This window comes from Pleurodeles waltl, chromosome 10 (genome assembly GCF_031143425.1).
Source record: "Pleurodeles waltl isolate 20211129_DDA chromosome 10, aPleWal1.hap1.20221129, whole genome shotgun sequence".
Lineage (NCBI taxonomy): Eukaryota > Metazoa > Chordata > Amphibia > Caudata > Salamandridae > Pleurodeles > Pleurodeles waltl.
The window spans coordinates 28,431,234-28,457,104 of record NC_090449.1 but is presented as its reverse complement, the minus strand read 5'-3'; the positions used below and the strand labels follow the sequence as shown (position 1 = coordinate 28,457,104).

The 25,871-nt window shown below is 49.1% G+C and overlaps 1 protein-coding gene across 1 annotated transcript in view; it reads right to left on the bottom strand.

Annotated features, from left to right (window-relative positions):
• RBM10 (RNA binding motif protein 10) overlaps nt 1-25,871 on the bottom strand; it is a 329,240-nt gene that overhangs the window by 270,962 nt on the left and 32,407 nt on the right. The window contains exon 5 of the mRNA XM_069209523.1: nt 25,303-25,474. Coding sequence (XP_069065624.1) covers nt 25,303-25,474 — 172 coding nt within the window. The remainder of the gene's footprint in view (nt 1-25,302; nt 25,475-25,871) is intronic.

Here is a 25,871-nt window from a genome sequence, read left to right as displayed (position 1 = left end):
CAACCCCCCCCCCCAAACGAAAGAGGATGAGACTAACCTTTCCCAAGAGAGTCTTCATTTTCTAAGTGGAAGAACCTGGAAAGGCCATCTGCATTGGCATGGGCAGTCCCAGGTCTGTGTTCCACTATAAAGTCCATTCCCTGTAGGGAGATGGACCACCTCAACAGTTTAGGATTTTCACCTTTCATTTGCATCAGCCATTTGAGAGGTCTGTGGTCAGTTTGAACTAGGAAGTGAGTCCCAAAGAGGTATGGTCTCAGCTTCTTCAGGGACCAAACCACAGCAAAGGCCTCCCTCTCAATGGCACTCCAACGCTGCTCCCTGGGGAGTAACCTCCTGCTAATGAAAGCAACAGGCTGGTCAAGGCCATCATCATTTGTTTGGGACAAAACTGCCCCTATCCCATGTTCAGAGGCATCAGTCTGCACAATGAACTGCTTAGAATAATCTGGAGCTTTTAGAACTGGTGCTGAGCACATTGCCTGTTTCAGGGTGTCAAAGGCCTGTTGGCATTCCACAGTCCAGTTTACTTTCTTGGGCATTTTCTTGGAGGTGAGTTCAGTGAGGGCTGTCACAATGGATCCATATCCCTTCACAAACCTCCTGTAATACCCAGTCAAGCCAAGGAATGCCCTGACTTGGGTCTGGGTTTTTGGAGCTACCCAGTCCAGAATAGTCTGGATCTTGGGTTGGAGTGGCTGAACTTGGCCTCCACCTACAAGGTGTCCCAAGTAAACCACAGTTCCCTGCCCTATCTGGCATTTGGATGCCTTGATAGAGAGGCCTGCAGATTGCAGAGCCTTCAAAATCTTCCTCAGGTGGACCAGGTGATCCTGCCAGGTGGAGCTAAAGACAGCAATATCATCAAGATAAGCGGTGCTAAAGGACTCCAAGCCAGCAAGGACTTGATTCACCAACCTTTGGAAGGTGGCAGGGGCATTCTTTAAACCAAAGGGCATAACAGTAAACTGATAATGCCCATCAGGTGTGGAGAATGCTGTCTTTTCTTTTGCTCCAGGTGCCATTTTTATTTGCCAGTACCCTGCTGTCAAGTCAAAGGTACTTAGAAATTTGGCAGCACCTAATTTATCAATGAGCTCATCAGCTCTTGGAATTGGATGGGCATCTGTCTTGGTGACAGAATTGAGCCCTCTGTAGTCCACACAAAACCTCATCTCTTTCTTTCCATCTTTGGTGTGAGGTTTGGGGACTAAGACCACTGGGCTAGCCCAGGGGCTGTCAGAGCGCTCAATTACTCCCAATTCCAGCATCTTGTGGACTTCCACCTTGATGCTTTCCTTAACATGGTCAGACTGTCTAAAGATTTTGTTCTTGACAGGCATGCTGTCTCCTGTGTCCACATCATGGGTACACAGGTGTGTCTGACCAGGGGTTAAGGAGAAGAGTTCAGGAAACTGTTGTAGGACTCTCCTACAATCGGCTTGCTGTTGGCCAGAGAGGGTGTCTGAGTAGATCACTCCATCTACTGTACCATCTTTTGGGTCTGATGACAGAAGATCAGGGAGAGGTTCACTCTCTGCCTCCTGATCCTCATCTGTTACCATCAACAGATTGACATCAGCCCTGTCGTGGAAGAGCTTAAGGCGGTTTACATGGATCACCCTCTTGGGGCTCCTGCTTGTGCCCAGGTCCACCAAGTAGGTGACCTGACTCTTCCTCTCTAGTACTGGGTAAGGGCCACTCCATTTGTCCTGGAGTGCCCTGGGAGCCACAGGCTCCAGAACCCAGACTTTCTGCCCTGGTTGGAACTCAACCAGTGCAGCCTTTTGGTCATACCAAAACTTCTGGAGCTGTTGACTGGCCTCAAGGTTTTTGGTTGCCTTTTCCATGTACTCTGCCATTCTAGAGCGAAGGCCAAGTACATAGTCCACTATGTCCTGTTTAGGCTCATGGAGAGGTCTCTCCCAGCCTTCTTTAACAAGGGCAAGTGGTCCCCTTACAGGATGACCAAACAGAAGTTCAAAGGGTGAGAATCCTACTCCCTTCTGTGGCACCTCTCTGTAAGCGAAAAGCAGACATGGCAAGAGGACATCCCATCTCCTTTTGAGCTTTTCTGGGAGCCCCATGATCATGCCTTTTAATGTCTTGTTGAATCTCTCAACCAAGCCATTAGTTTGTGGATGGTATGGTGTAGTGAATTTATAAGTCACTCCACACTCATTCCACATGTGCTTTAGGTATGCTGACATGAAGTTGGTACCTCTGTCAGACACCACCTCCTTAGGGAAACCCACTCTGGTAAAGATACCAATGAGGGCCTTGGCTACTGCAGGGGCAGTAGTCGACCTAAGGGGAATAGCTTCAGGATACCTGGTAGCATGATCCACTACTACCAGGATATACATATTTCCTGAGGCTGTGGGAGGTTCCAGTGGACCAACTATCCACACCCACTCTTTCAAAGGGAACCCCCACCACTGGAAGTGGAATGAGGGGGGCCTTTGGATGCCCACCTGTCTTACCACTGGCTTGACAGGTGGGGCAGGAGAGGCAAAACTCCTTAACCATGTTGGACATATTGGGCCAGTAGAAGTGGTTGACTAACCTCTCCCACGTCTTGGTTTGTCCCAAATGTCCAGCAAGGGGAATGTCATGGGCCAATGTTAGGATGAACTCTCTGAACAGCTGAGGCACTACCACTCTCCTAGTGGCACCAGGTTTGGGGTCTCTGGCCTCAGTGTACAGGAGTCCATCTTCCCAATAGACCCTATGTGTAAGGAAATGCCTCCTTGGCATGGTTGCCCCCTGACTTTTTGCCTTTGCTGATGCTATGTTTACAATTGAAAGTGTGCTGAGGCCTGCTAACCAGGCCCCAGCACCAGTGTTCTTTCCCTAACCTGTACTTTTGTATCCACAATTGGCAGACCCTGGCATCCAGATAAGTCCCTTGTAACTGGTACTTCTAGTACCAAGGGCCCTGATGCCAAGGAAGGTCTCTAAGGGCTGCAGCATGTCTTATGCCACCCTGGAGACCTCTCACTCAGCACAGACACACTGCTTGCCAGCTTGTCTGTGCTAGTGAGGACAAAACGAGTAAGTCGACATGGCACTCCCCTCAGGGTGCCATGCCAGCCTCTCACTGCCTATGCAGTATAGGTAAGACACCCCTCTAGCAGGCCTTACAGCCCTAAGGCAGGGTGCACTATACCATAGGTGAGGGTACCAGTGCATGAGCATGGTACCCCTACAGTGTCTAAATAAAACCTTAGACATTGTAAGTGCAGGGTAGCCATAAGAGTATATGGTCTGGGAGTCTGTCAAACACGAACTCCACAGCACCATAATGGTTACACTGAAAACTGGGAAGTTTGGTATCAAACTTCTCAGCACAATAAATGCACACTGATGCCAGTGTACATTTCATTGTAAAATACACCACAGAGGGCACCTTAGAGGTGCCCCCTGAAACTTAACCGACTATCTGTGTAGGCTGACTAGTTTTAGCAGCCTGCCACAAACCGAGACATGTTGCTGGCCCCATGGGGAGAGTGCCTTTGTCACTCTAAGGCCAGTAACAAAGCCTGCACTGGGTGGAGATGCTAACACCTCTCCCAGGCAGGAATTGTCACACCTGGCGGTGAGCCTCAAAGGCTCACCTCCTTTGTGCCAACCCAGCAGGACACTCCAGCTAGTGGAGTTGCCCGCCCCCTCCGGCCAGGCCCCACTTTTGGCGGCAAGGCCGGAGAAAATAATGAGAATAACAAGGAGGAGTCACTGGCCAGTCAGGACAGCCCCTAAGGTGTCCTGAGCTGAGGTGACTAACTTTTAGAAATCCTCCATCTTGCAGATGGAGGATTCCCCCAATAGGGTTAGGATTGTGACCCCCTCCCCTTGGGAGGAGGCACAAAGAGGGTGTACCCACCCTCAGGGCTAGTAGCCATTGGCTACTAACCCCCCAGACCTAAACACACCCTTAAATTTAGTATTTAAGGGCTACCCTGAACCCTAGAAAATTAGATTCCTGCAACTACAAGAAGAAGGACTGCCTAGCTGAAAACCCCTGCAGAGGAAGACCAGAAGACGACAACTGCCTTGGCTCCAGAAACTCACCGGCCTGTCTCCTGCCTTCCAAAGATCCTGCTCCAGCGACGCCTTCCAAAGGGACCAGCGACCTCGACATCCTCTGAGGACTGCCCCTGCTTCGAAAAGACAAGAAACTCCCGAGGACAGCGGACCTGCCCCAAGAAAGGCTGCAACTTTGTTTCCAGCAGCCTTGAAAGAACCCTGCAAGCTCCCCGCAAGAAGCGTGAGACTTGCAACACTGCACCCGGCGACCCCGACTCGGCTGGTGGAGATCCGACGCCTCAGGAGGGACCCCAGGACTACTCTGATACTGTGAGTACCAAAACCTGTCCCCCCTGAACCCCCACAGCGCCGCCTGCAGAGGGAATCCCGAGGCTTCCCCTGACCGCGACTCTTTGAACCCAAAGTCCCGACGCCTGGGAGAGACCCTGCACCCGCAGCCCCCAGGACCTGAAGGACCGGACTTTCACTGGAGAAGTGACCCCCAGGAGTCCCTCTCCCTTGCCCAAGTGGAGGTTTCCCCGAGGAACCCCCCCCTTGCCTGCCTGCAGCGCTGAAGAGATCCCGAGATCTCTCATAGACTAACATTGCGAACCCGACGCTGGTTTCTACACTGCACCCGGCCGCCCCCGCGCTGCTGAGGGTGAAATTTCTGTGTGGGCTTGTGTCCCCCCCGGTGCCCTACAAAACCCCTCTGGTCTGCCCTCCGAAGACGCGGGTACTTACCTGCAAGCAGACCGTAACCGGGGCACCCCCTTCTCTCCATTCTAGCCTATGTGTTTTGGGCACCACTTTGAACTCTGCACCTGACCGGCCCTGAGCTGCTGGTGTGGTGACTTTGGGGTTGCTCTGAACCCCCGACGGTGGGCTACCTTGGACCAAGAACTGAACCCTGTAAGTGTCCTACTTACCTGGTAAAACTAACAAAAACTTACCTCCCCCAGGAACTGTGAAAATTGCACTAAGTGTCCACTTTTAAAACAGCTATTTGTCAATAACTTGAAAAGTATACATGCAATTTTTATGATTTGAAGTTCCTAAAGTACTTACCTGCAATACCTTTCGAACAAGATATTACATGTTAAATTTGAACCTGTGGTTCTTAAAATAAACTAAGAAAATATATTTTTCTATAACAAAAACCTATTGGCTGGATTTGTCTCTGAGTGTGTGTACCTCATTTATTGTCTATGTGTATGTACAACAAATGCTTAACACTACTCCTTGGATAAGCCTACTGCTCGACCACACTACCACAAAATAGAGCATTAGTATTATCTATTTTTACCACTATTTTACCTCTAAGGGGAACCCTTGGACTCTGTGCATGCTATTCCTTACTTTGAAATAGCACATACAGAGCCAACTTCCTACACTATGCGTTCCATTTTTCTTGCCTTTGGACTCTTCAGCAGCTTGCTGCCTAAGGCCTTCAAGAGAGGGACAGGTTTCTTGTCCCTTACACAGCTCCTCCCTGGAGGGTCCCCCTGGGTCTAAGAGCTCAACCTGGTAAGGTTCAAGCTCCAAAGGCTCAGTTCCCTCAGAGGGCAGAACTTCTTCCTGAGAAGAGAGGTTCCCTTTCTTTTGCTGTGTTGCAGTTGGTTTCCCAACTGACTTTCCTGTTCTCTTGGTAGGCTGGGCCATTTTTCCAGACTCCAGCTCTACTTTTTCACCCTGTGCCTTGCATTGTGCTCTTGTTTTCACACACACCAGTTCAGGGATACCCAGCATTGCTGCATGGGTTTTTAGTTCTACCTCAGCCCATGCTGAGGACTCCAGGTCATTTCCAAGCAGACAGTCCACTGGGATATTTGAGGAGACCACCACCTGTTTCAGGCCATTGACCCCTCCCCATTCTAAAGTAACCATTGCCATGGGATGTACTTTTCTCTGATTGTCAGCGTTGGTGACTGTGTAAGTTTTTCCAGTCAGGTATTGGCCAGGGGAAACCAGTTTCTCTGTCACCATGGTGACACTGGCACCTGTATCCCTCAGGCCCTCTATTCTAGTCCCATTAATTAAGAGTTGCTGTCTGTATTTTTGCATGTTAGGCGGCCAGACAGCTAGTGTGGCTAAATCCACCCCACCCTCAGAAACTAGAGTAGCTTCAGTGTGGACCCTGATTTGCTCTGGGCACACTGTTGATCCCACTTGGAGACTAGCCATACCAGTGTTACCTGGATGGGAGTTTGGAGTGGAATCTTTCTTGGGACAGGCCTGGTCTCCAGTTTGGTGTCCATGCTGTTTACAGCTATGACACCAGGCCTTTTTGGGATCAAAGTTTTTACCCTTGTACCCATTGTTTTGTGAAGAGGCTCTGGGCCCACCCTCCTGTGCAGGTTTTTGGGGGCCTGTAGAAGACTCTTTACTATTTTTAGTTTTGGTTGTCTCATCACCCTTCCCCTGGGGAGTCTTTGTGACCCCTTTCTTTTGGTCACCCCCTGTTGAAGTCTTGGACACCCTTGTCTTGACCCAATGGTCCGCCTTCTTTCCCAATTCTTGGGGAGAAATTGGTCCTAGGTCTACCAGATGCTGATGCAGTTTATCATTGAAACAATTACTTAACAGGTGTTCTTTCACAAATAAATTGTACAGCCCATCATAATTACTTACACCACTGCCTTGAATCCAACCATCTAGTGTTTTCACTGAGTAGTCAACAAAGTCAACCCAGGTCTGGCTCGAGGATTTTTGAGCCCCCCTGAACCTAATCCTGTACTCCTCAGTGGAGAATCCAAAGCCCTCAATCAGGGTACCCTTCATGAGGTCATAAGATTCTGCATCTTGTCCAGAGAGTGTGAGGAGTCTATCCCTACACTTTCCTGTGAACATTTCCCAAAGGAGAGCACCCCAGTGAGATCTGTTCACTTTTCTGGTTACACAAGCCCTCTCAAAAGCTGTGAACCATTTGGTGATGTCATCACCATCTTCATATTTAGTTACAATCCCTTTAGGGATTTTCAACATGTCAGGAGAATCTCTGACCCTATTTATGTTGCTGCCACCATTGATGGGTCCTAGGCCCATCTCTTGTCTTTCCCTCTCTATGGCTAGGATCTGTCTTTCCAAAGCCAATCTTTTGGCCATCCTGGCTAACTGGATGTCCTCTTCACTGGGGCTATCCTCAGTGATTTCAGAGGTGTTGGTCTCTCCTGTGAGGGAACCAGCATCTCTGACTATTATTTTTGGAGTCAGGGTTTGAGGGACCCTGTTCTCCCTAGATAGGACTGGTAGGGGGGAATTGTCCTCCAAGTCACTATCCTCTTCCTCTGAGTTGCCACCCTCAGAGGGGTTGGCCTTTTCAAACTCTGCCAAAAGCTCCTGGAGCTGTATTTTGGTAGGTTTGGGGCCCATTGTTATTTTCTTTATTTTACAGAGTGACCTTAGCTCCCTCATCTTAAGATGGAGGTAAGGTGTGGTGTCGAGTTCCACCACAGTCACATCTGTGCTAGACATTTTGCTTCTAAAAGTTGGAATACTTTTTAAGAATCTACAACTGGTTCTAGAATCTAATTCAAACTTTTACAAACTTTTAAACTCTAAAAGAAATGCTAAACAGGGACTTAACACACAAGGCCCTAGCAGGACTTTTAAGAATTTAGAAAACTTTTCAAATTGCAAAAATCAATTTCTAATGACAATTTTGGAATTTGTCGTGTGATCAGGTATTGGCTGAGTAGTCCAGCAAATGCAAAGTCTTGTACCCCACCGCTGATCCACCAATGTAGGAAGTTGGCTCTGTATGTGCTATTTCAAAGTAAGGAATAGCATGCACAGAGTCCAAGGGTTCCCCTTAGAGGTAAAATAGTGGTAAAAATAGATAATACTAATGCTCTATTTTGTGGTAGTGTGGTCGAGCAGTAGGCTTATCCAAGGAGTAGTGTTAAGCATTTGTTGTACATACACATAGACAATAAATGAGGTACACACACTCAGAGACAAATCCAGCCAATAGGTTTTTGTATAGAAAAATATCTTTTCTTAGTTTATTTTAAGAACCACCGGTTCAAATTCTACATGTAATATCTCATTCGAAAGGTATTGCAGGTAAGTACTTTAGGAACTTCAAATCATCAAAATTGCATGTATACTTTTCAAGTTGTTGACAAATAGCTGTTTTAAAAGTGGACACTTAGTGCAATTTTCACAGTTCCTAGGGGAGGTAAGTTTTGGTTAGTTTTACCAGGTAAGTAAGACACTTACAGGGTTCAGTTCTTGGTCCAAGGTAGCCCACCGTTGGGGGTTCAGAGCAACCCCAAAGTCACCACACCAGCAGCTCAGGGCCGGTCAGGTGCAGAGTTCAAAGTGGTGCCCAAAACACATAGGCTAGAATGGAGAGAAGGGGGTGCCCCGGTTCCGGTCTGCTTGCAGGTAAGTACCCGCGTCTTCGGAGGGCAGACCAGGGGGGGGTTTTGTAGGGCACCGGGGGGGACACAAGTCCACACAGAAATTTCACCCTCAGCGGCGCGGGGGCGGCCGGGTGCAGTGTAGAAACAAGCGTCGGGTTCGCAATGTTAGTCTATGAGAGATCTCGGGATCTCTTCAGCGCTGCAGGCAGGCAAGGGGGGGATTCCTCGGGGAAACCTCCACTTGGGCAAGGGAGAGGGACTCCTGGGGGTCACTTCTCCAGTGAAAGTCCGGTCCTTCAGGTCCTGGGGGCTGCGGGTGCAGGGTCTCTCCCAGGCGTCGGGACTTTAGGTTCAAAGAGTCGCGGTCAGGGGAAGCCTCGGGATTCCCTCTGCAGGCGGCGCTGTGGGGGCTCAGGGGGGACAGGTTTTGGTACTCACAGTATCAGAGTAGTCCTGGGGTCCCTCCTGAGGTGTTGGATCGCCACCAGCCGAGTCGGGGTCGCCGGGTGCAGTGTTGCAAGTCTCACGCTTCTTGCGGGGAGCTTGCAGGGTTCTTTAAAGCTGCTGGAAACAAAGTTGCAGCTTTTCTTGGAGCAGGTCCGCTGTCCTCGGGAGTTTCTTGTCTTTTCGAAGCAGGGGCAGTCCTCAGAGGATGTCGAGGTCGCTGGTCCCTTTGGAAGGCGTCGCTGGAGCAGGATCTTTGGAAGGCAGGAGACAGGCCGGTGAGTTTCTGGAGCCAAGGCAGTAGTTGTCTTCTGGTCTTCCTCTGCAGGGGTTTTCAGCTAGGCAGTCCTTCTTCTTGTTGTTGCAGGAATCTAATTTTCTAGGGTTCAGGGTAGCCCTTAAATACTAAATTTAAGGGCGTGTTTAGGTCTGGGGGGTTAGTAGCCAATGGCTACTAGCCCTGAGGGTGGGTACACCCTTTTTGTGCCTCCTCCCAAGGGGAGGGGGTCACAATCCTAACCCTATTGGGGGAATCCTCCATCTGCAAGATGGAGGATTTCTAAAAGTTAGAGTCACTTCAGCTCAGGACACCTTAGGGGCTGTCCTGACTGGCCAGTGACTCCTCCTTGTTTTTCTCATTATTTTCTCCGGCCTTGCCGCCAAAAGTGGGGCCTGGCCGGAGGGGGCGGGCAACTCCACTAGCTGGAGTGTCCTGCTGGGTTGGCACAAAGGAGGTGAGCCTTTGAGGCTCACCGCCAGGTGTGACAATTCCTGCCTGGGAGAGGTGTTAGCATCTCCACCCAGTGCAGGCTTTGTTACTGGCCTCAGAGTGACAAAGGCACTCTCCCCATGGGGCCAGCAACATGTCTCGGTTTGTGGCAGGCTGCTAAAACTAGTCAGCCTACACAGATAGTCGGTTAAGTTTCAGGGGGCACCTCTAAGGTGCCCTCTGTGGTGTATTTTACAATAAAATGTACACTGGCATCAGTGTGCATTTATTGTGCTGAGAAGTTTGATACCAAACTTCCCAGTTTTCAGTGTAGCCATTATGGTGCTGTGGAGTTCGTGTTTGACAAACTCCCAGACCATATACTCTTATGGCTACCCTGCACTTACAATGTCTAAGGTTTTGTCTAGACACTGTAGGGGTACCATGCTCATGCACTGGTACCCTCACCTATGGTATAGTGCACCCTGCCTTCGGGCTGTAAGGCCTGCTAGAGGGGTGGCTTACCTATACTGCATAGGCAGTGAGAGGCGGGCATGGCACCCTGAGGGGAGTGCCATGTCGACTTACTCGTTTTGTCCTCACTAGCACACACAAGCTGGCAAGCAGTGTGTCTGTGCTGAGTGAGAGGTCTCCAGGGTGGCATAAGACATGCTGCAGCCCTTAGAGACCTTCCTTGGCATCAGGGCCCTTGGTACTAGTAGTACCAGTTACAAGGGACTTATCTGGATGCCAGGGTCTGCCAATTGTGGATACAAAAGTACAGGTTAGGGAAAGAACACTGGTGCTGGGGCCTGGTTAGCAGGCCTCAGCACACTTTCAATTGTAAACATAGCATCAGCAAAGGCAAAAAGTCAGGGGGCAACCATGCCAAGGAGGCATTTCCTTACACTGGGGGAGGTAAGTTTTTGTTAGTTTTACCAGGTAAGTAAGGCACTTACAGGGTTCAGTTCTTGGTCCAAGGTAGCCCACCGTTGGGGGTTCAGAGCAACCCCAAAGTTACCACACCAGCAGCTCAGGGCCGGTCAGGTGCAGAGTTCAAAGTGGTGCCCAAAACGCATAGGCTTCAATGGAGAGAAGGGGGTGCCCCGGTTCCAGTCTGCCAGCAGGTAAGTACCCGTGTCTTCGGAGGGCAGACCAGGGGGGTTTTGTAGGGCACCGGGGGGGGGACACAAGCCCACACAGAAATTTCACCCTCAGCAGCGCGGGGGCGGCCGGGTGCAGTGTAGAAACAAGCGTCGGGTTTTCAATGTTAGCCTATGAGAGATCAAGGGATCTCTTTAGCGCTGCAGGCAGGCAAGGGGGGGCTTCCTCGGGGAAACCTCCACTTGGGCAAGGGAGAGGGACTCCTGGGGGTCACTTCTGCAGTGAAAGTCCGGTCCTTCAGGTCCTGGGGGCTGCGGGTGCAGGGTCTTTTCCAGGCGTCGGGACTTAGGTTTCAGAGAGTCGCGGTCAGGGGAAGCCTCGGGATTCCCTCTGCAGGCGGCGCTGTGGGGGCTCAGGGGGGACAGGTTTTGGTACTCACAGTCGTAGAGTAGTCCGGGGGTCCTCCCTGAGGTGTTGGTTCTCCACCAGCCGAGTCGGGGTCGCCGGGTGCAGTGTTGCAAGTCTCACGCTTCTTGCGGGGAGTTGCAGGGTTCTTTAAAGCTGCTTCTTGAAACAAAGTTGCAGTCTTTTTGGAGCAGGTCCGCTGTCCTCGGGAGTTTCTTGTCTTTTTCGAAGCAGGGCAGTCCTCAGAGGATTCAGAGGTCGCTGGTCCCTTGGAAGGCGTCGCTGGAGCAGAGTTCTTTGGAAGGCAGGAGACAGGCCGGTGAGTTTCTGGAACCAAGGCAGTTGTCGTCTTCTGGTCTTCCTCTGCAGGGGTTTTCAGCTAGGCAGTCCTTCTTCTTGTAGGTTGCAGGAATCTAATTTCTAGGTTCAGGGAGAGCCCTTAAATACTAAATTTAAGGGCGTGTTTAGGTCTGGGGGGTTAGTAGCCAATGGCTACTAGCCCTGAGGGTGGGTACACCCTCTTTGTGCCTCCTCCCAAGGGGAGGGGGTCACATTCCTATCCCTATTGGGGCAATCCTCCTTCTACAAGATGGAGGATTTCTAAAAGTCAGAGTCACCTCAGCTCAGGACACCTTAGGGGCTGTCCTGACTGGCCAGTGACTCCTCCTTGTTTTTCTCATTATCTCTCCTGGACTTGCCGCCAAAAGTGGGGGCTGGGTCCAGGAGGCGGGCATCTCCACTAGCTGGAGTGCCCTGGGGCATTGTAACACGAAGCTTGAGCCTTTGAAGCTCACTGCTAGGTGTTACAGTTCCTGCAGGGGGGAGGTGTGAAGCACCTCCACCCAGAGCAGGCTTTGTTTCGGTCCTCAGAGAGCACAAAGGCTCTCACCGCATGAGGTCAGACACTCGTCTCTCAGCAGCAGGCTGGCACAGACCAGTCAGTCCTGCACTGAACAATTGGGTAAAATACAGGGGGTATCTCTAAGATGCCCTCTGTGTGCATTTTTTAATAAATCCAACACTGGCATCAGTGTGGGTTTATTATTCTGAGAAGTTTGATACTAAACTTCCCAGTATTCAGTGTAGCCATTATGGAGCTGTGGAGTTCGTTTTTGACAGACTCCCAGCCCATATACTCTTATGGCTACCCTGCACTTACAATGTCTAAGGTTTTGCTTAGACACTGTAGGGGCATAGTGCTCATGCACATATGCCCTCACCTGTGGTATAGTGCACCCTGCCTTAGGGCTGTAAGGCCTACTAGAGGGGTGACTTACCTATGCCACAGGCAGTGGGAGGTTGGCATGGCACCCTGAGGGGAGTGCCATGTCGACTTAGTCATTTTCTCCCCATCAGCACACACCAGCTGGCAAGCAGTGTGTCTGTGCTGAGTGAGGGGTCCCTAGGGTGGCATAAGACATGCTGCAGCCCTTAGAGACCTTCCCTGGCATCAGGGCCCTTGGTACAAGGGGTACCAGTTACAAGGGACTTACCTAGGTGCCAGGGTTGTGCCAATTGTGGAAACAATGGTACATTTTAGGTGAAAGAACACTGGTGCTGGGGCCTGGTTAGCAGGGTCCCAGCACACTTCTCAGTCAAGTCAGCATCAGTATCAGGCAAAAAGTGGGGGGTAACTGCAACAGGGAGCCATTTCTTTACAAGGGGTGTCTTACCTATACTGCATAGGCAGTGAGAGGCTGGCATGGCACCCTGAGGGGAGTGCCATGTCGACTTACTCATTTTGTTCTCACTAGCACACACAAGCTGGTAAGCAGTGTGTCTGTGCTGAGTGAGGGGTCTCTTAGGGTGGCATAATACATGCTGCAGCCCTTAGAGACCTTCCCTGGCATCAGGGCCCTTGGTACCAGAGGTACCAGTTACAAGGGACTTATCTGGATGCCAGGGTGTGCCAATTGTGGAATCAAAAGTACAGGTTAGGGAAAGAACACTGGTGCTGGGGCCTGGTTAGCAGGCCTCAGCACACTTTCAATTCAAAACATAGCATCAGCAAAGGCAAAAAGTCAGGGGGTAACTGTAGGAAGTTGGCTCTGTATGTGCTATTTCAAAGTAAGGAATAGCATGCACAGAGTCCAAGGGTTCCCCTTAGAGGTAAGATAGTGGCAAAAAGAGATAATACTAATGCTCTATTTTGTGGTAGTGTGGTCGAGCAGTAGGCTTATCCAAGGAGTAGTGTTAAGCATTTGTTGTACATACACATAGACAATAAATGAGGTACACACACTCAGAGACAAATCCAGCCAATAGGTTTTGTTATAGAAAAATATCTTTTCTTAGTTTATTTTAAGAACCACAGGTTCAAATTCTACATGTAATATCTCATTCGAAAGGTATTGCAGGTAAGTACTTTAGGAACTTCAAATCATCAAAATTGCATGTATACTTTTCAAGTTATTCACAAATAGCTGTTTTAAAAGTGGACACTTAGTGCAATTTTCACAGTTCCTAGGGGAGGTAAGTATTTGTTAGGTTAACCAGGTAAGTAAGACACTTACAGGGCTTAGTTCTTGGTCCAAGGTAGCCCACCGTTGGGGGTTCAGAGCAACCCCAAAGTCACCACACCAGCAGCTCAGGGCCGGTCAGGTGCAGAGTTCAAAGTGGTGCCCAAAACACATAGGCTAGAATGGAGAGAAGGGGGTGCCCCGGTTCCGGTCTGCTTGCAGGTAAGTACCCGCGTCTTCGGAGGGCAGACCAGGGGGGTTTTGTAGGGCACCGGGGGGGACACAAGCCCACACAGAAATTTCACCCTCAGCGGCGCGGGGGCGGCCGGGTGCAGTGTAGAAACAAGCGTCGGGTTCGCAATGTTAGTCTATGAGAGATCTCGGGATCTCTTCAGCGCTGCAGGCAGGCAAGGGGGGGGTTCCTCGGGGAAACCTCCACTTGATCAAGGGAGAGGGACTCCTGGGGGTCACTCCTCCAGTGAAAGTCCGGTCCTTCAGGTCCTGGGGGCTGCGGGTGCAGGGTCTCTCCCAGGTGTCGGGACTTAGGATTCAAAGAGTCGCGGTCAGGGGAAGCCTCGGGATTCCCTCTGCAGGCGGCGCTGTGGGGGCTCAGGGGGGGGACAGGTTTTTGTACTCACAGTCTTAGAGTAGTCCTGGGGTCCCTCCTGAGGTGTTGGATCGCCACCAGCCGAGTCGGGGTCGCCGGGTGCAGTGTTGCAAGTCTCACGCTTCTTGCGGGGAGCTTGCAGGGTTCTTTAAAGCTGCTGGAAGCAAAGTTGCAGCTTTTCTTGGACCAGGTCCGCTGTCCTCGGGAGTTTCTTGTCTTTTCGAAGCAGGGGCAGTCCTCAGAGGATGTCGAGGTCGCTGGTCCCTTTGGAAGGCGTCGCTGGAGCAGGATCTTTGGAAGGCAGGAGACAGGCCGGTGAGTTTCTGGAGCCAAGGCAGTTGTCGTCTTCTGGTCTTCCTTTGCAGGGGTTTTCAGCTAGGCAGTCCTTCTTCTTGTAGTTGCAGGAATCTAATTTTCTAGGGTTCAGGGTAGCCCTTAAATACTAAATTTAAGGGCGTGTTTAGGTCTGGGGGGTTAGTAGCCAATGGCTACTAGCCCTGAGGGTGGGTACACCCTCTTTGTGCCTCCTCCCAAGGGGAGGGGGTCACAATCCTAACCCTATTGGGGGAATCCTCCATCTGCAAGATGGAGGATTTCTAAAAGTTAGAGTCACTTCAGCTCAGGACACCTTAGGGGCTGTCCTGACTGGCCAGTGACTCCTCCTTGTTTTTCTCATTATTTTCTCCGGCCTTGCCGCCAAAAGTGGGGCCTGGCCGGAGGGGGCGGGCAACTCCACTAGCTGGAGTGTCCTGCTGGGTTGGCACAAAGGAGGTGAGCCTTTGAGGCTCACCGCCAGGTGTGACAATTCCTGCCTGGGGGAGGTGTTAGCATCTCCACCCAGTGCAGGCTTTGTTACTGGCCTCAGAGTGACAAAGGCACTCTCCCCATGGGGCCAGCAACATGTCTCGGTTTGTGGCAGGCTGCTAAAACTAGTCAGCCTACACAGATAGTCGGTTAAGTTTCAGGGGGCACCTCTAAGGTGCCCTCTGTGGTGTATTTTACAATAAAATGTACACTGGCATCAGTGTGCATTTATTGTGCTGAGAAGTTTGATACCAAACTACCCAGTTTTCAGTGTAGCCATTATGGTGCTGTGGAGTTCGTGTTTGACAGACTCCCAGACCATATACTCTTATGGCTACCCTGCACTTATAATGTCTACGGTTTTGTTTAGACACTATAGGGGTACCATGCTCATGCACTGGTACCCTCACCTATGGTATAGTGCACCCTGCCTTAGGGCTGTAAGGCCTGCTAGAGGGGTGTCTTACCTATACTGCATAGGCAGTGAGAGGCTGGCATGGCACCCTGAGGGGAGTGCCATGTCGACTTACTCGTTTTGTCCTCACTAGCACACACAAGCTGGCAAGCAGTGTGTCTGTGCTGAGTGAGAGGTCTCCAGGGTGGCATAAGACATGCTGCAGCCCTTAGAGACCTTCCTTGGCATCAGGGCCCTTGGTACTAGAAGTACCAGTTACAAGGGACTTATCTGGATGCCAGGGTCTGCCAATTGTGGATACAAAAGTACAGGTTAGGGAAAGAACACTGGTGCTGGGGCCTGGTTAGCAGGCCTCAGCACACTTTCAATTGTAAACATAGCATCAGCAAAGGCAAAAAGTCAGGGGGCAACCATGCCAAGGAGGCATTTCCTTACACAACCCCCCCCCAAACGAAAGAGGATGAGACTAACCTTTCCCAAGAGAGTCTTCATTTTCTAAGTGGAAGAACCTGGAAAGGCCATCTGCATTGGCATGGGCAGTCCCAGGTCTGTGTTCCACTATAAAGTCCATTCCCTGTAGGGAGATGGACCACCTCAACAGTTTAGGATTTTCACCTTTCATTTGCATCAGCCATTTGAGAGGTCTGTGGTCAGTTTGAACTAGGAAGTGAGTCCCAAAGAGGTATGGTCTCAGCTTCTTCAGGGACCAAACCACAGCAAAGGCCTCCCTCTCAATTGCACTCCAACGCTGCTCCCTGGGGAGTAACCTCCTGCTAATGAAAGCAACAGGCTGGTCAAGGCCATCATCATTTGTTTGGGACAAAACTGCCCCTATCCCATGTTCAGAGGCATCAGTCTGCACAATGAACTGCTTAGAATAATCTGGAGCTTTGAGAACTGGTGCTGAGCACATTGCCTGTTTCAGGGTGTCAAAGGCCTGTTGGCATTCCACAGTCCAGTTCACTTTCTTGGGCATTTTCTTGGAGGTGAGTTCAGTGAGGGCTGTCACAATGGATCCATATCCCTTCACAAACCTCCTGTAATACCCAGTCAAGCCAAGGAATGCCCTGACTTGAGTCTGGGTTTTTGGAGCTACCCAGTCCAGAATAGTCTGGATCTTGGGTTGGAGTGGCTGAACTTGGCCTCCACCTACAAGGTGTCCCAAGTAAACCTCAGTTCCCTGCCCTATCTGGCATTTGGATGCCTTGATAGAGAGGCCTGCAGATTGCAGAGCCTTCAAAACCTTCTTCAGGTGGACCAGGTGATCCTGCCAGGTGGAGCTAAAGACAGCAATATCATCAAGATAAGCTGTGCTAAAGGACTCCAAGCCGACTTGATTCACCAACCTTTGGAAGGTGGCAGGGGCATTCTTTAAACCAAAGGGCATAACAGTAAACTGATAATGCCCATCAGGTGTGGAGAATGCTGTTTTCTCTTTTGCTCCAGGTGCCATTTTTATTTGCCAGTACCCTGCTGTCAAGTCAAAGGTACTTAAGAATTTGGCAGCACCTAATTTGTCTATGAGCTCATCAGCTCTTGGAATTGGATGAGCATCTGTCTTGGTGACAGAATTGAGCCCTCTGTAGTCCACACAAAACCTCATCTCTTTCTTTCCATCTTTGGTGTGAGGTTTGGGGACTAAGACCACGGGGCTAGCCCAGGGGCTGTCAGAGCGCTCAATTACTCCCAATTCCAGCATCTTGTGGACTTCCACCTTGATGCTTTCCTTAACATGGTCAGATTGTCTAAAGATTTTGTTCTTGACAGGCATGCTGTCTCCTGTGTCCACATCATGGGTACACAGGTGTGTCTGACCAGGGGTTAAGGAGAAGAGTTCAGGAAACTGTTGTAGGACTCTCCTACAATCAGCTTGCTGTTGGCCAGAGAGGGTGTCTGAGTAGATCACTCCATCTACTGTGCCATCTTTTGGGTCTGATGACAGAAGATCAGGGAGAGGTTCACTCTCTGCCTCCTGATCCTCATCTGTTACCATCAACAGATTGACATCAGCCCTGTCATGGAAGAGCTTAAGGCGGTTCACATGGATCACCCTCTTGGGGCTCCTGCTTGTGCCCAGGTCCACCAGGTAGGTGACCTGACTCTTCCTTTCTAGTACTGGGTAAGGGCCACTCCATTTGTCCTGGAGTGCCCTGGGAGCCACAGGCTCCAGAACCCAGACTTTCTGCCCTGGTTGGAACTCAACCAGTGCAGCCTTTTGGTCATACCAAAACTTCTGGAGCTGTTGGCTGGCCTCAAGGTTTTTGGTTGCCTTTTCCATGTACTCCGCCATTCTAGAGCGAAGGCCAAGTACATAGTCCACTATGTCTTGTTTAGGCTCATGGAGAGGTCTCTCCCAGCCTTCTTTAACAAGAGCAAGTGGTCCTCTTACAGGATGACCAAACAGAAGTTCAAAGGGTGAGAATCCTACTCCCTTCTGTGGCACCTCTCTGTAAGCGAAAAGCAGACATGGCAAGAGGACATCCCATCTCCTTTTGAGTTTTTCTGGGAGCCCCATGATCATGCCCTTTAATGTCTTGTTGAATCTCTCAACCAAGCCATTAGTTTGTGGATGGTATGGTGTAGTGAATTTATAAGTCACCCCACACTCATTCCACATGTGCTTTAGGTATGCTGACATGAAGTTGGTACCTCTGTCAGACACCACCTCCTTAGGGAAACCCACTCTGGTAAAGATACCAATGAGGGCCTTGGCTACTGCAGGGGCAGTAGTCGACCTAAGGGGAATAGCTTCAGGATACCTGGTAGCATGATCCACTACTACCAGGATACACATATTTCCTGAGGCTGTGGGAGGTTCTAGTGGACCAACTATGTCCACACCCACTCTTTCAAAGGGAACCCCCACCACTGGAAGTGGAATGAGGGGGGCCTTTGGATGCCCACCTGTCTTACCACTGGCTTGACAGGTGGGGCAGGAGAGACAAAACTCCTTAACCATGTTGGACATATTGGGCCAGTAGAAGTGGTTGATTAACCTCTCCCACGTCTTGGTTTGTCCCAAATGTCCAGCAAGGGGAATGTCATGGGCCAATGTTAGGATGAACTTCCTGAACAGCTGAGGCACTACCACTCTCCTAGTGGCACCAGGTTTGGGGTCTCTGGCCTCAGTGTACAGGAGTCCATCTTCCCAATAGACCCTATGTGTTCCATTTTTCTTGCCTTTGGACTCTTCAGCAGCTTGCTGCCTAAGGCCTTCAAGAGAGGGACAGGTTTCTTGTCCCTTACACAGCTCCTCCCTTGAGGGTCCCCCTGGGCCCAAGAGCTCAACCTGGTAAGGTTCAAGCTCCAAAGGCTCAGTTCCCTCAGAGGGCAGAACTTCTTCCTGAGAAGAGAGGTTCCCTTTCTTTTGCTGTGTTGCAGTTGGTTTCCCAACTGACTTTCCTGTTCTCTTGGTAGGCTGGGCCATTCTTCCAGACTCCAGTTCTACTTGTTCACCCTGTGCCTTGCATTGTGTTCTTGTTTTCACACACACCAGTTCAGGGATACCCAGCATTGCTGCATAAGTTTTTAGTTCTACCTCAGCCCATGCTGAGGACTCCAGGTCATTTCCAAGCAGACAGTCCACTGGGATATTTGAGGAGACCACCACCTGTTTCAGGCCATTGACCCCTCCCCATTCTAAAGTAACCATTGCCTTGGGATGTACTTTTCTCTGATTGTCAGCGTTGGTGACTGTGTAAGTTTTTCCAGTCAGGTATTGGCCAGGGGAAACCAGTTTCTCTGTCACCATGGTGACACTGGCACCTGTATCCCTCAGGCCCTCTATTCTAGTCCCATTAATTAAGAGTTGCTGTCTGTATTTTTGCATGTTAGGCGGCCAGACAGCTAGTGTGGCTAAATCCACCCCACCCTCAGAAACTAGAGTAGCTTCAGTGTGGACCCTGATTTGCTCGGGGCACACTGTTGATCCCACTTGGAGACTAGCCATACCAGTGTTACCTGGATGGGAGTTTGGAGTGGAACCTTTCTTGGGACAGGCCTTGTCTCCAGTTTGGTGTCCATGCTGTTTACAGCTATGACACCAGGCCTTTTTGGGATCAAAGTTTTTACCCTTGTACCCATTGTTTTGTGAAGAGGCTCTGGGCCCACCCTCCTGTGCAGGTTTTTGGGGGCCTGTAGAAGACTCTTTACTATTTTTAGTTTTGGTTGTCTCATCACCCTTCCCCTGGGGAGTCTTTGTGACCCCTTTCTTTTGGTCACCCCCTGTTGAAGTCTTGGACACCCTTGTCTTGACCCAATGGTCCGCCTTCTTTCCCAATTCTTGGGGAGAAATTGGTCCTAGGTCTACCAGATGCTGATGCAGTTTATCATTGAAACAATTACTTAACAGGTGTTCTTTCACAAATAAATTGTACAGCCCATCATATTAACTTACACCACTGCCTTGAATCCAACCATCTAGTGTTTTCACTGAGTAGTCTACAAAGTCAACCCAGGTCTGGCTCGAGGATTTTTGAGCCCCCCTGAATCTAATCCTATACTCCTCAGTGGAGAATCCAAAGCCCTCAATCAGGGTACCCTTCATGAGGTCATAAGATTCTGCATCTTGTCCAGAGAGTGTGAGGAGTCTATCCCTACACTTTCCTGTGAACATTTCCCAAAGGAGAGCACCCCAGTGAGATCTGTTCACTTTTCTGGTTACACAAGCCCTCTCAAAAGCTGTGAACCATTTGGTGATGTCATCACCATCTTCATATTTAGTTACAATCCCTTTAGGGATTTTCAACATGTCAGGAGAATCTCTGACCCTATTTATGTTGCTGCCACCATTGATGGGTCCTAGGCCCATCTCTTGTCTTTCCCTCTCTATGGCTAGGATCTGTCTTTCCAAAGCCAATCTTTTGGCCATCCTGGCTAACTGGATGTCCTCTTCACTGGGGCTATCCTCAGTGATTTCAGAGGTGTTGGTCTCTCCTGTGAGGGAACCAGCATCTCTGACTATTATTTTAGGAGTCAGGGTTTGAGGGACCCTGTTCTCCCTAGATAGGACTGGTAGGGGGGAATTTTCCTCCAAGTCACTATCCTCTTCCTCTGAGTTGCCACCCTCAGAGGGGTTGGCCTTTTCAAACTCTGCCAAAAGCTCCTGGAGCTGTATTTTGGTAGGTTTGGGGCCCATTGTTATTTTCTTTATTTTACAGAGTGACCTTAGCTCCCTCATCTTAAGATGGAGGTAAGGTGTGGTGTCGAGTTCCACCACAGTCACATCTGTGCTAGACATTTTGCTTCTAAAAGTTGGAATACTTTTTAAGAATCTACAACTAGTTCTAGGTTCTAATTCAAACTTTTACAAACTTTTAAACTCTAAAAGAAATGCTAAACAGGATCTAACACAAGGCCCTAGCAGGTCTTTTAAGAATTTAGAAAACTTTTCAAATTGCAAAAATCAATTTCTAATGACAATTTTGGAATTTGTCGTGTGATCAGGTATTGGCTGAGTAGTCCAGCAAATGCAAAGTCTTGTACCCCACCGCTGATCCACCAATGTAGGAAGTTGGCTCTGAATGTGCTATTTCAAAGTAAGGAATAGCATGCACAGAGTCCAAGGGTTCCCCTTAGAGGTAAAAGAGTGGTAAAAATAGATAATACTAATGCTCTATTTTGTGGTAGTGTGGTCGAGCAGTAGGCTTATCCAAGGAGTAGTGTTAAGCATTTGTTGTACATACACATAGACAATAAATGAGGTACACACACTCAGAGACAAATCCAGCCAATAGGTTTTGTTATAGAAAAATATCTTTTCTTAGTTTATTTTAAGAACCACAGGTTCAAATTCTACATGTAATATCTCATTCGAAAGGTATTGCAGGTAAGTACTTTAGGAACTTTAAATCATAAAAATTGCATGTATACTTTTCAAGTTATTGACAAATAGCTGTTTTAAAAGTGGACACTTAGTGCAATTTTCACAGTTCCTAGGGGAGGTAAGTTTTTGTTAGGTTTACCAGGTAAGTAGGACACTTACAGGGTTCAGTTCTTGGTCCAAGGTAGCCCACCGTTGGGGGTTCAGAGCAACCCCAAAGTCACCACACCAGCAGCTCAGGGCCGGTCAGGTGCAGAGTTCAAAGTGGTGCCCAAAACACATAGGCTAGAATGGAGAGAAGGGGGTGCCCCGGTTCCGGTCTGCTTGCAGGTAAGTACCCGCGTCTTCGGAGGGCAGACCAGAGGGGTTTTGTAGGGCACCGGGGGGGACACAAGCCCACACAGAAATTTCACCCTCAGCAGCGCGGGGGCGGCCGGGTGCAGTGTAGAAACAAGCGTCGGGTTCGCAATGTTAGTCTATGAGAGATCTCGGGATCTCTTCAGCGCTGCAGGCAGGCAAGGGGGGGGTTCCTCGGGGAAACCTCCACTTGGGCAAGGGAGAGGGACTCCTGGGGGTCACTTCTCCAGTGAAAGTCCGGTCCTTCAGGTCCTGGGGGCTGCGGGTGCAGGGTCTCTCCCAGACGTCGGGACTTTGGATTCAAAGAGTCGCGGTCAGGGGAAGCCTCGGGATTCCCTCTGCAGGCGGCGCTGTGGGGGCTCAGGGGGGACAGGTTTTGGTACTCACAGTATCAGAGTAGTCCTGGGGTCCCTCCTGAGGTGTTGGATCTCCACCAGCCGAGTCGGGGTCGCCGGGTGCAGTGTTGCAAGTCTCACGCTTCTTGCGGGGAGCTTGCAGGGTTCTTTCAAAGCTGCTGGAAACAAAGTTGCAGCCTTTCTTGGAGCAGGTCCGCTGTCCTCGGGAGTTTCTTGTCTTTTCGAAGCAGGGGCAGTCCTCAGAGGATGTCGAGGTCGCTGGTCCCTTTGGAAGGCGTCGCTGGAGCAGGATCTTTGGAAGGCAGGAGACAGGCCGGTGAGTTTCTGGAGCCAAGGCAGTTGTCGTCTTCTGGTCTTCCTCTGCAGGGGTTTTTCAGCTAGGCAGTCCTTCTTCTTGTAGTTGCAGGAATCTAATTTTCTAGGGTTCAGGGTAGCCCTTAAATACTAAATTTAAGGGCGTGTTTAGGTCTGGGGGGTTAGTAGCCAATGGCTACTAGCCCTGAGGGTGGGTACACCCTCTTTGTGCCTCCTCCCAAGGGGAGGGGGTCACAATCCTAACCCTATTGGGGGAATCCTCCATCTGCAAGATGGAGGATTTCTAAAAGTTAGAGTCACTTCAGCTCAGGACACCTTAGGGGCTGTCCTGACTGGCCAGTGACTCCTCCTTGTTTTTCTCATTATTTTCTCCGGCCTTGCCGCCAAAAGTGGGGCCTGGCCGGAGGGGGCGGGCAACTCCACTAGCTGGAGTGTCCTGCTGGGTTGGCACAAAGGAGGTGAGCCTTTGAGGCTCACCGCCAGGTGTGACAATTCCTGCCTGGGGGAGGTGTTAGCATCTCCACCCAGTGCAGGCTTTGTTACTGGCCTTAGAGTGACAAAGGCACTCTCCCCATGGGGCCAGCAACATGTCTCGGTTTGTGGCAGGCTGCTAAAACTAGTCAGCCTACACAGATAGTCGGTTAAGTTTCAGGGGGCACCTCTAAGGTGCCCTCTGGGGTGTATTTTACAATAAAATGTACACTGGCATCAGTGTGCATTTATTGTGCTGAGAAGTTTGATACCAAACTTCCCAGTTTTCAGTGTAGCCATTATGGTGCTGTGGAGTTCGTGTTTGACAAACTCCCAGACCATATACTCTTATGGCTACCCTGCACTTACAATGTCTAAGGTTTTGTTTAGACACTGTAGGGGTACCATGCTCATGCACTGGTACCCTCACCTATGGTATAGTGCACCCTGCCTTAGGGCTGTAAGGCCTGCTAGAGGGGTGTCTTACCTATACTGCATAGGCAGTGAGAGGCTGGCATGGCACCCTGAGGGGAGTGCCATGTCGACTTACTCGTTTTGTCCTCACTAGCACACACAAGCTGGCAAGCAGTGTGTCTGTGCTGAGTGAGAGGTCTCCAGGGTGGCATAAGACATGCTGCAGCCCTTAGAGACCTTCCTTGGCATCAGGGCCCTTGGTACTAGAAGTACCAGTTACAAGGGACTTATCTGGATGCCAGGGTCTGCCAATTGTGGATACAAAAGTACAGGTTAGGGAAAGAACACTGGTGCTGGGGCCTGGTTAGCAGGCCTCAGCACACTTTCAATTGTAAACATAGCATCAGCAAAATCAAAAAGTCAGGGGGCAACCATGCCAAGGAGGCATTTCCTTACACCTATCTACCAAAATACAAAGGAGGCTTATTTTGGAAAGTCCTCCGGAGAAAGAAAAGCCCAAAGCAGGGCATTATTCGTTTATTGCAATTAAATTATCAATGTCAAAATAAGCCTTTACATGAATGTCAGCTTTAAAGCTGGGATGGCAATGAGCAAAGCAGAGTAACTCTGCCCAAGGAAATAAGTCACAGGGACAACTCTAATCAAAATTTCCTGAGGGACTGGTACTAAACAATCCCACACTGCAGCTCTCTGCCCAAATCATGTGGGAACCTTTCTTCCCTTTCCCTGGGTCACACCTAGGGGGACACCCCTAAGGTGTCTTTAGGTAAAGGAGCACCACCCCCACAAAAAACAGTTCTGATACAGGTTTTACCTGGGCTTGGGGATGCGGTTACTTGGAATATCACTGGCCTATGCCATCCTGTACGAAAAAGGCCAGATCACCTCCCATTCAAGGCCCTTTAGTTCTTTCTTAGAGCAATTCATATACCCCGCTCCCCTAGGCTGCCAGGTGAAAGTTGGGTATTATTTCAGAATGGGCTAATAGAGACTTTAGACAGGAAAAAGCCAAATTTTTAAAAGTGGCATTTAAAAAATTGCTACTTAAAATCTGACTTTACCATCAGATTGGATTTTAAAATCATATTAATTTGATCACTTCAATTAAGGGTCTAACTACTCCAAAACCGAAGTTATGCATTATAGGGCGCTATAATGTAGCCAGACAAATGATTTATTTTGCCAGGTAGAATTTGAAGTTTTAAAAATGCTAGGTTTAGTAACAGGTCTACAGTCACATTTTCACTTGGTGCCCCACTGTTAACAGCCAGTAGACCAGAACTAAATCTTTCAAAAAGTAGGGGTGATCCTTTCCTCATAGATCGTTATCTTGCCTCAAATGCACTGCCACTTCTCCATATGCCTTCCATAAGTCCTGCATAAGCAGCAATTTAATAGCAGATACCCTCTGTCACTACACTTTCTCTATTCAATCCTAATTAGACCTACACATACTTTGAGGCCTCCTAATTCAATTTCAACTCAATGATGTCAACACCTGCAATTCTCCCTATCCCCCCAATCATAAATAAGACTCCTAGTTTTTTTTTTTTTTAACAGATAAATACAGACAGAACTCACTGTATTTTCTGTCTGCATTTATTTTTAATAGCAGAAGAAAAAAACAGAAAACTGGGCTTCTTTAAAGTGACTTGCAGTATTGTCTCAAATTTTAGGCCAACACGTGGTCAGATAGATGGTGTGTAGCCTAAAAAACAGGATTAAATTTAATTAAATAATAGCTATGTCAACATATTTGTAGCAAAATACTATTATTAACCTGTGGGTGTACTGTTACGTTATATTTGAATGCTTACTTGCCAAAACACGAAAGGAAAACTAAGAGTATGTGTTTATGCTAAATAAATGTGGAAATGTACAGTTTAATAACTTCATTTATTCACAAAACACAATAAATATGGATAAATACAGATAAGAGGGCCACAAAATAAATATGATAAAATATAAATGGAAATGTAAAATAAAAAATATATAAATGCCATACAACTAGGAGCCCTAATTATACCTCAAGAGTTCGATCAGCTCTCGTCCCCAGTCCTCACTTTAGGGCTTTTTCATGATAAATATTTATCAGTATTTCTTCCAAATGCTCTTGCCCAAGAAGTTTAGATTAAGGCAGGATCCTCCCTCTCCCCCATTAGCGTTTAAAGCACAGTCATTTGACAAAATATCCCATTTGGCCTTACCTCGCCACCACTTTCAGCTGAAAGATACTCTTCCTGGACATCGTTGCCACCACCGTAGTCATCCGAATAGGCACGGTAATCCACATCTCGAAAATCATGATCCCGAGAGTCATAGCATTCTTCCTGGCCCCGGTCAGTACCATACCGACCCATCCGGTCCCCACGGCCTCGCCTAAATAATGAGGAAAACATGCACCGGGTCAACTAATCAGCCAACAAGTTACTCCAAACTACACCTTATCTAGGTAGCCCTGGCACAGTGATATACCGGTGTTAAAAAAAATAAAAAAAAAATTGGATTTGAATTTTTGTATAAGTAATTTAGCTTGAGTAGACATTACTAATCCGGGCCGATTTTTTCTGGGCGACATTTTTAACAATGGCAGATGTGTTGCAATGATGATGCAATATTTAGGGACCATCAGACCTATATACTTCATTTTGGTGTCAAAACAGAAAATCCCTCCTAAAAGCAACCCTTCGGCCATTTTCAAAAATGGTGGCTCTATAATGATGTGTTTTACTTTTAACCACCATATTGGAAATTTTAATATCCTTTTTGTTGCAGG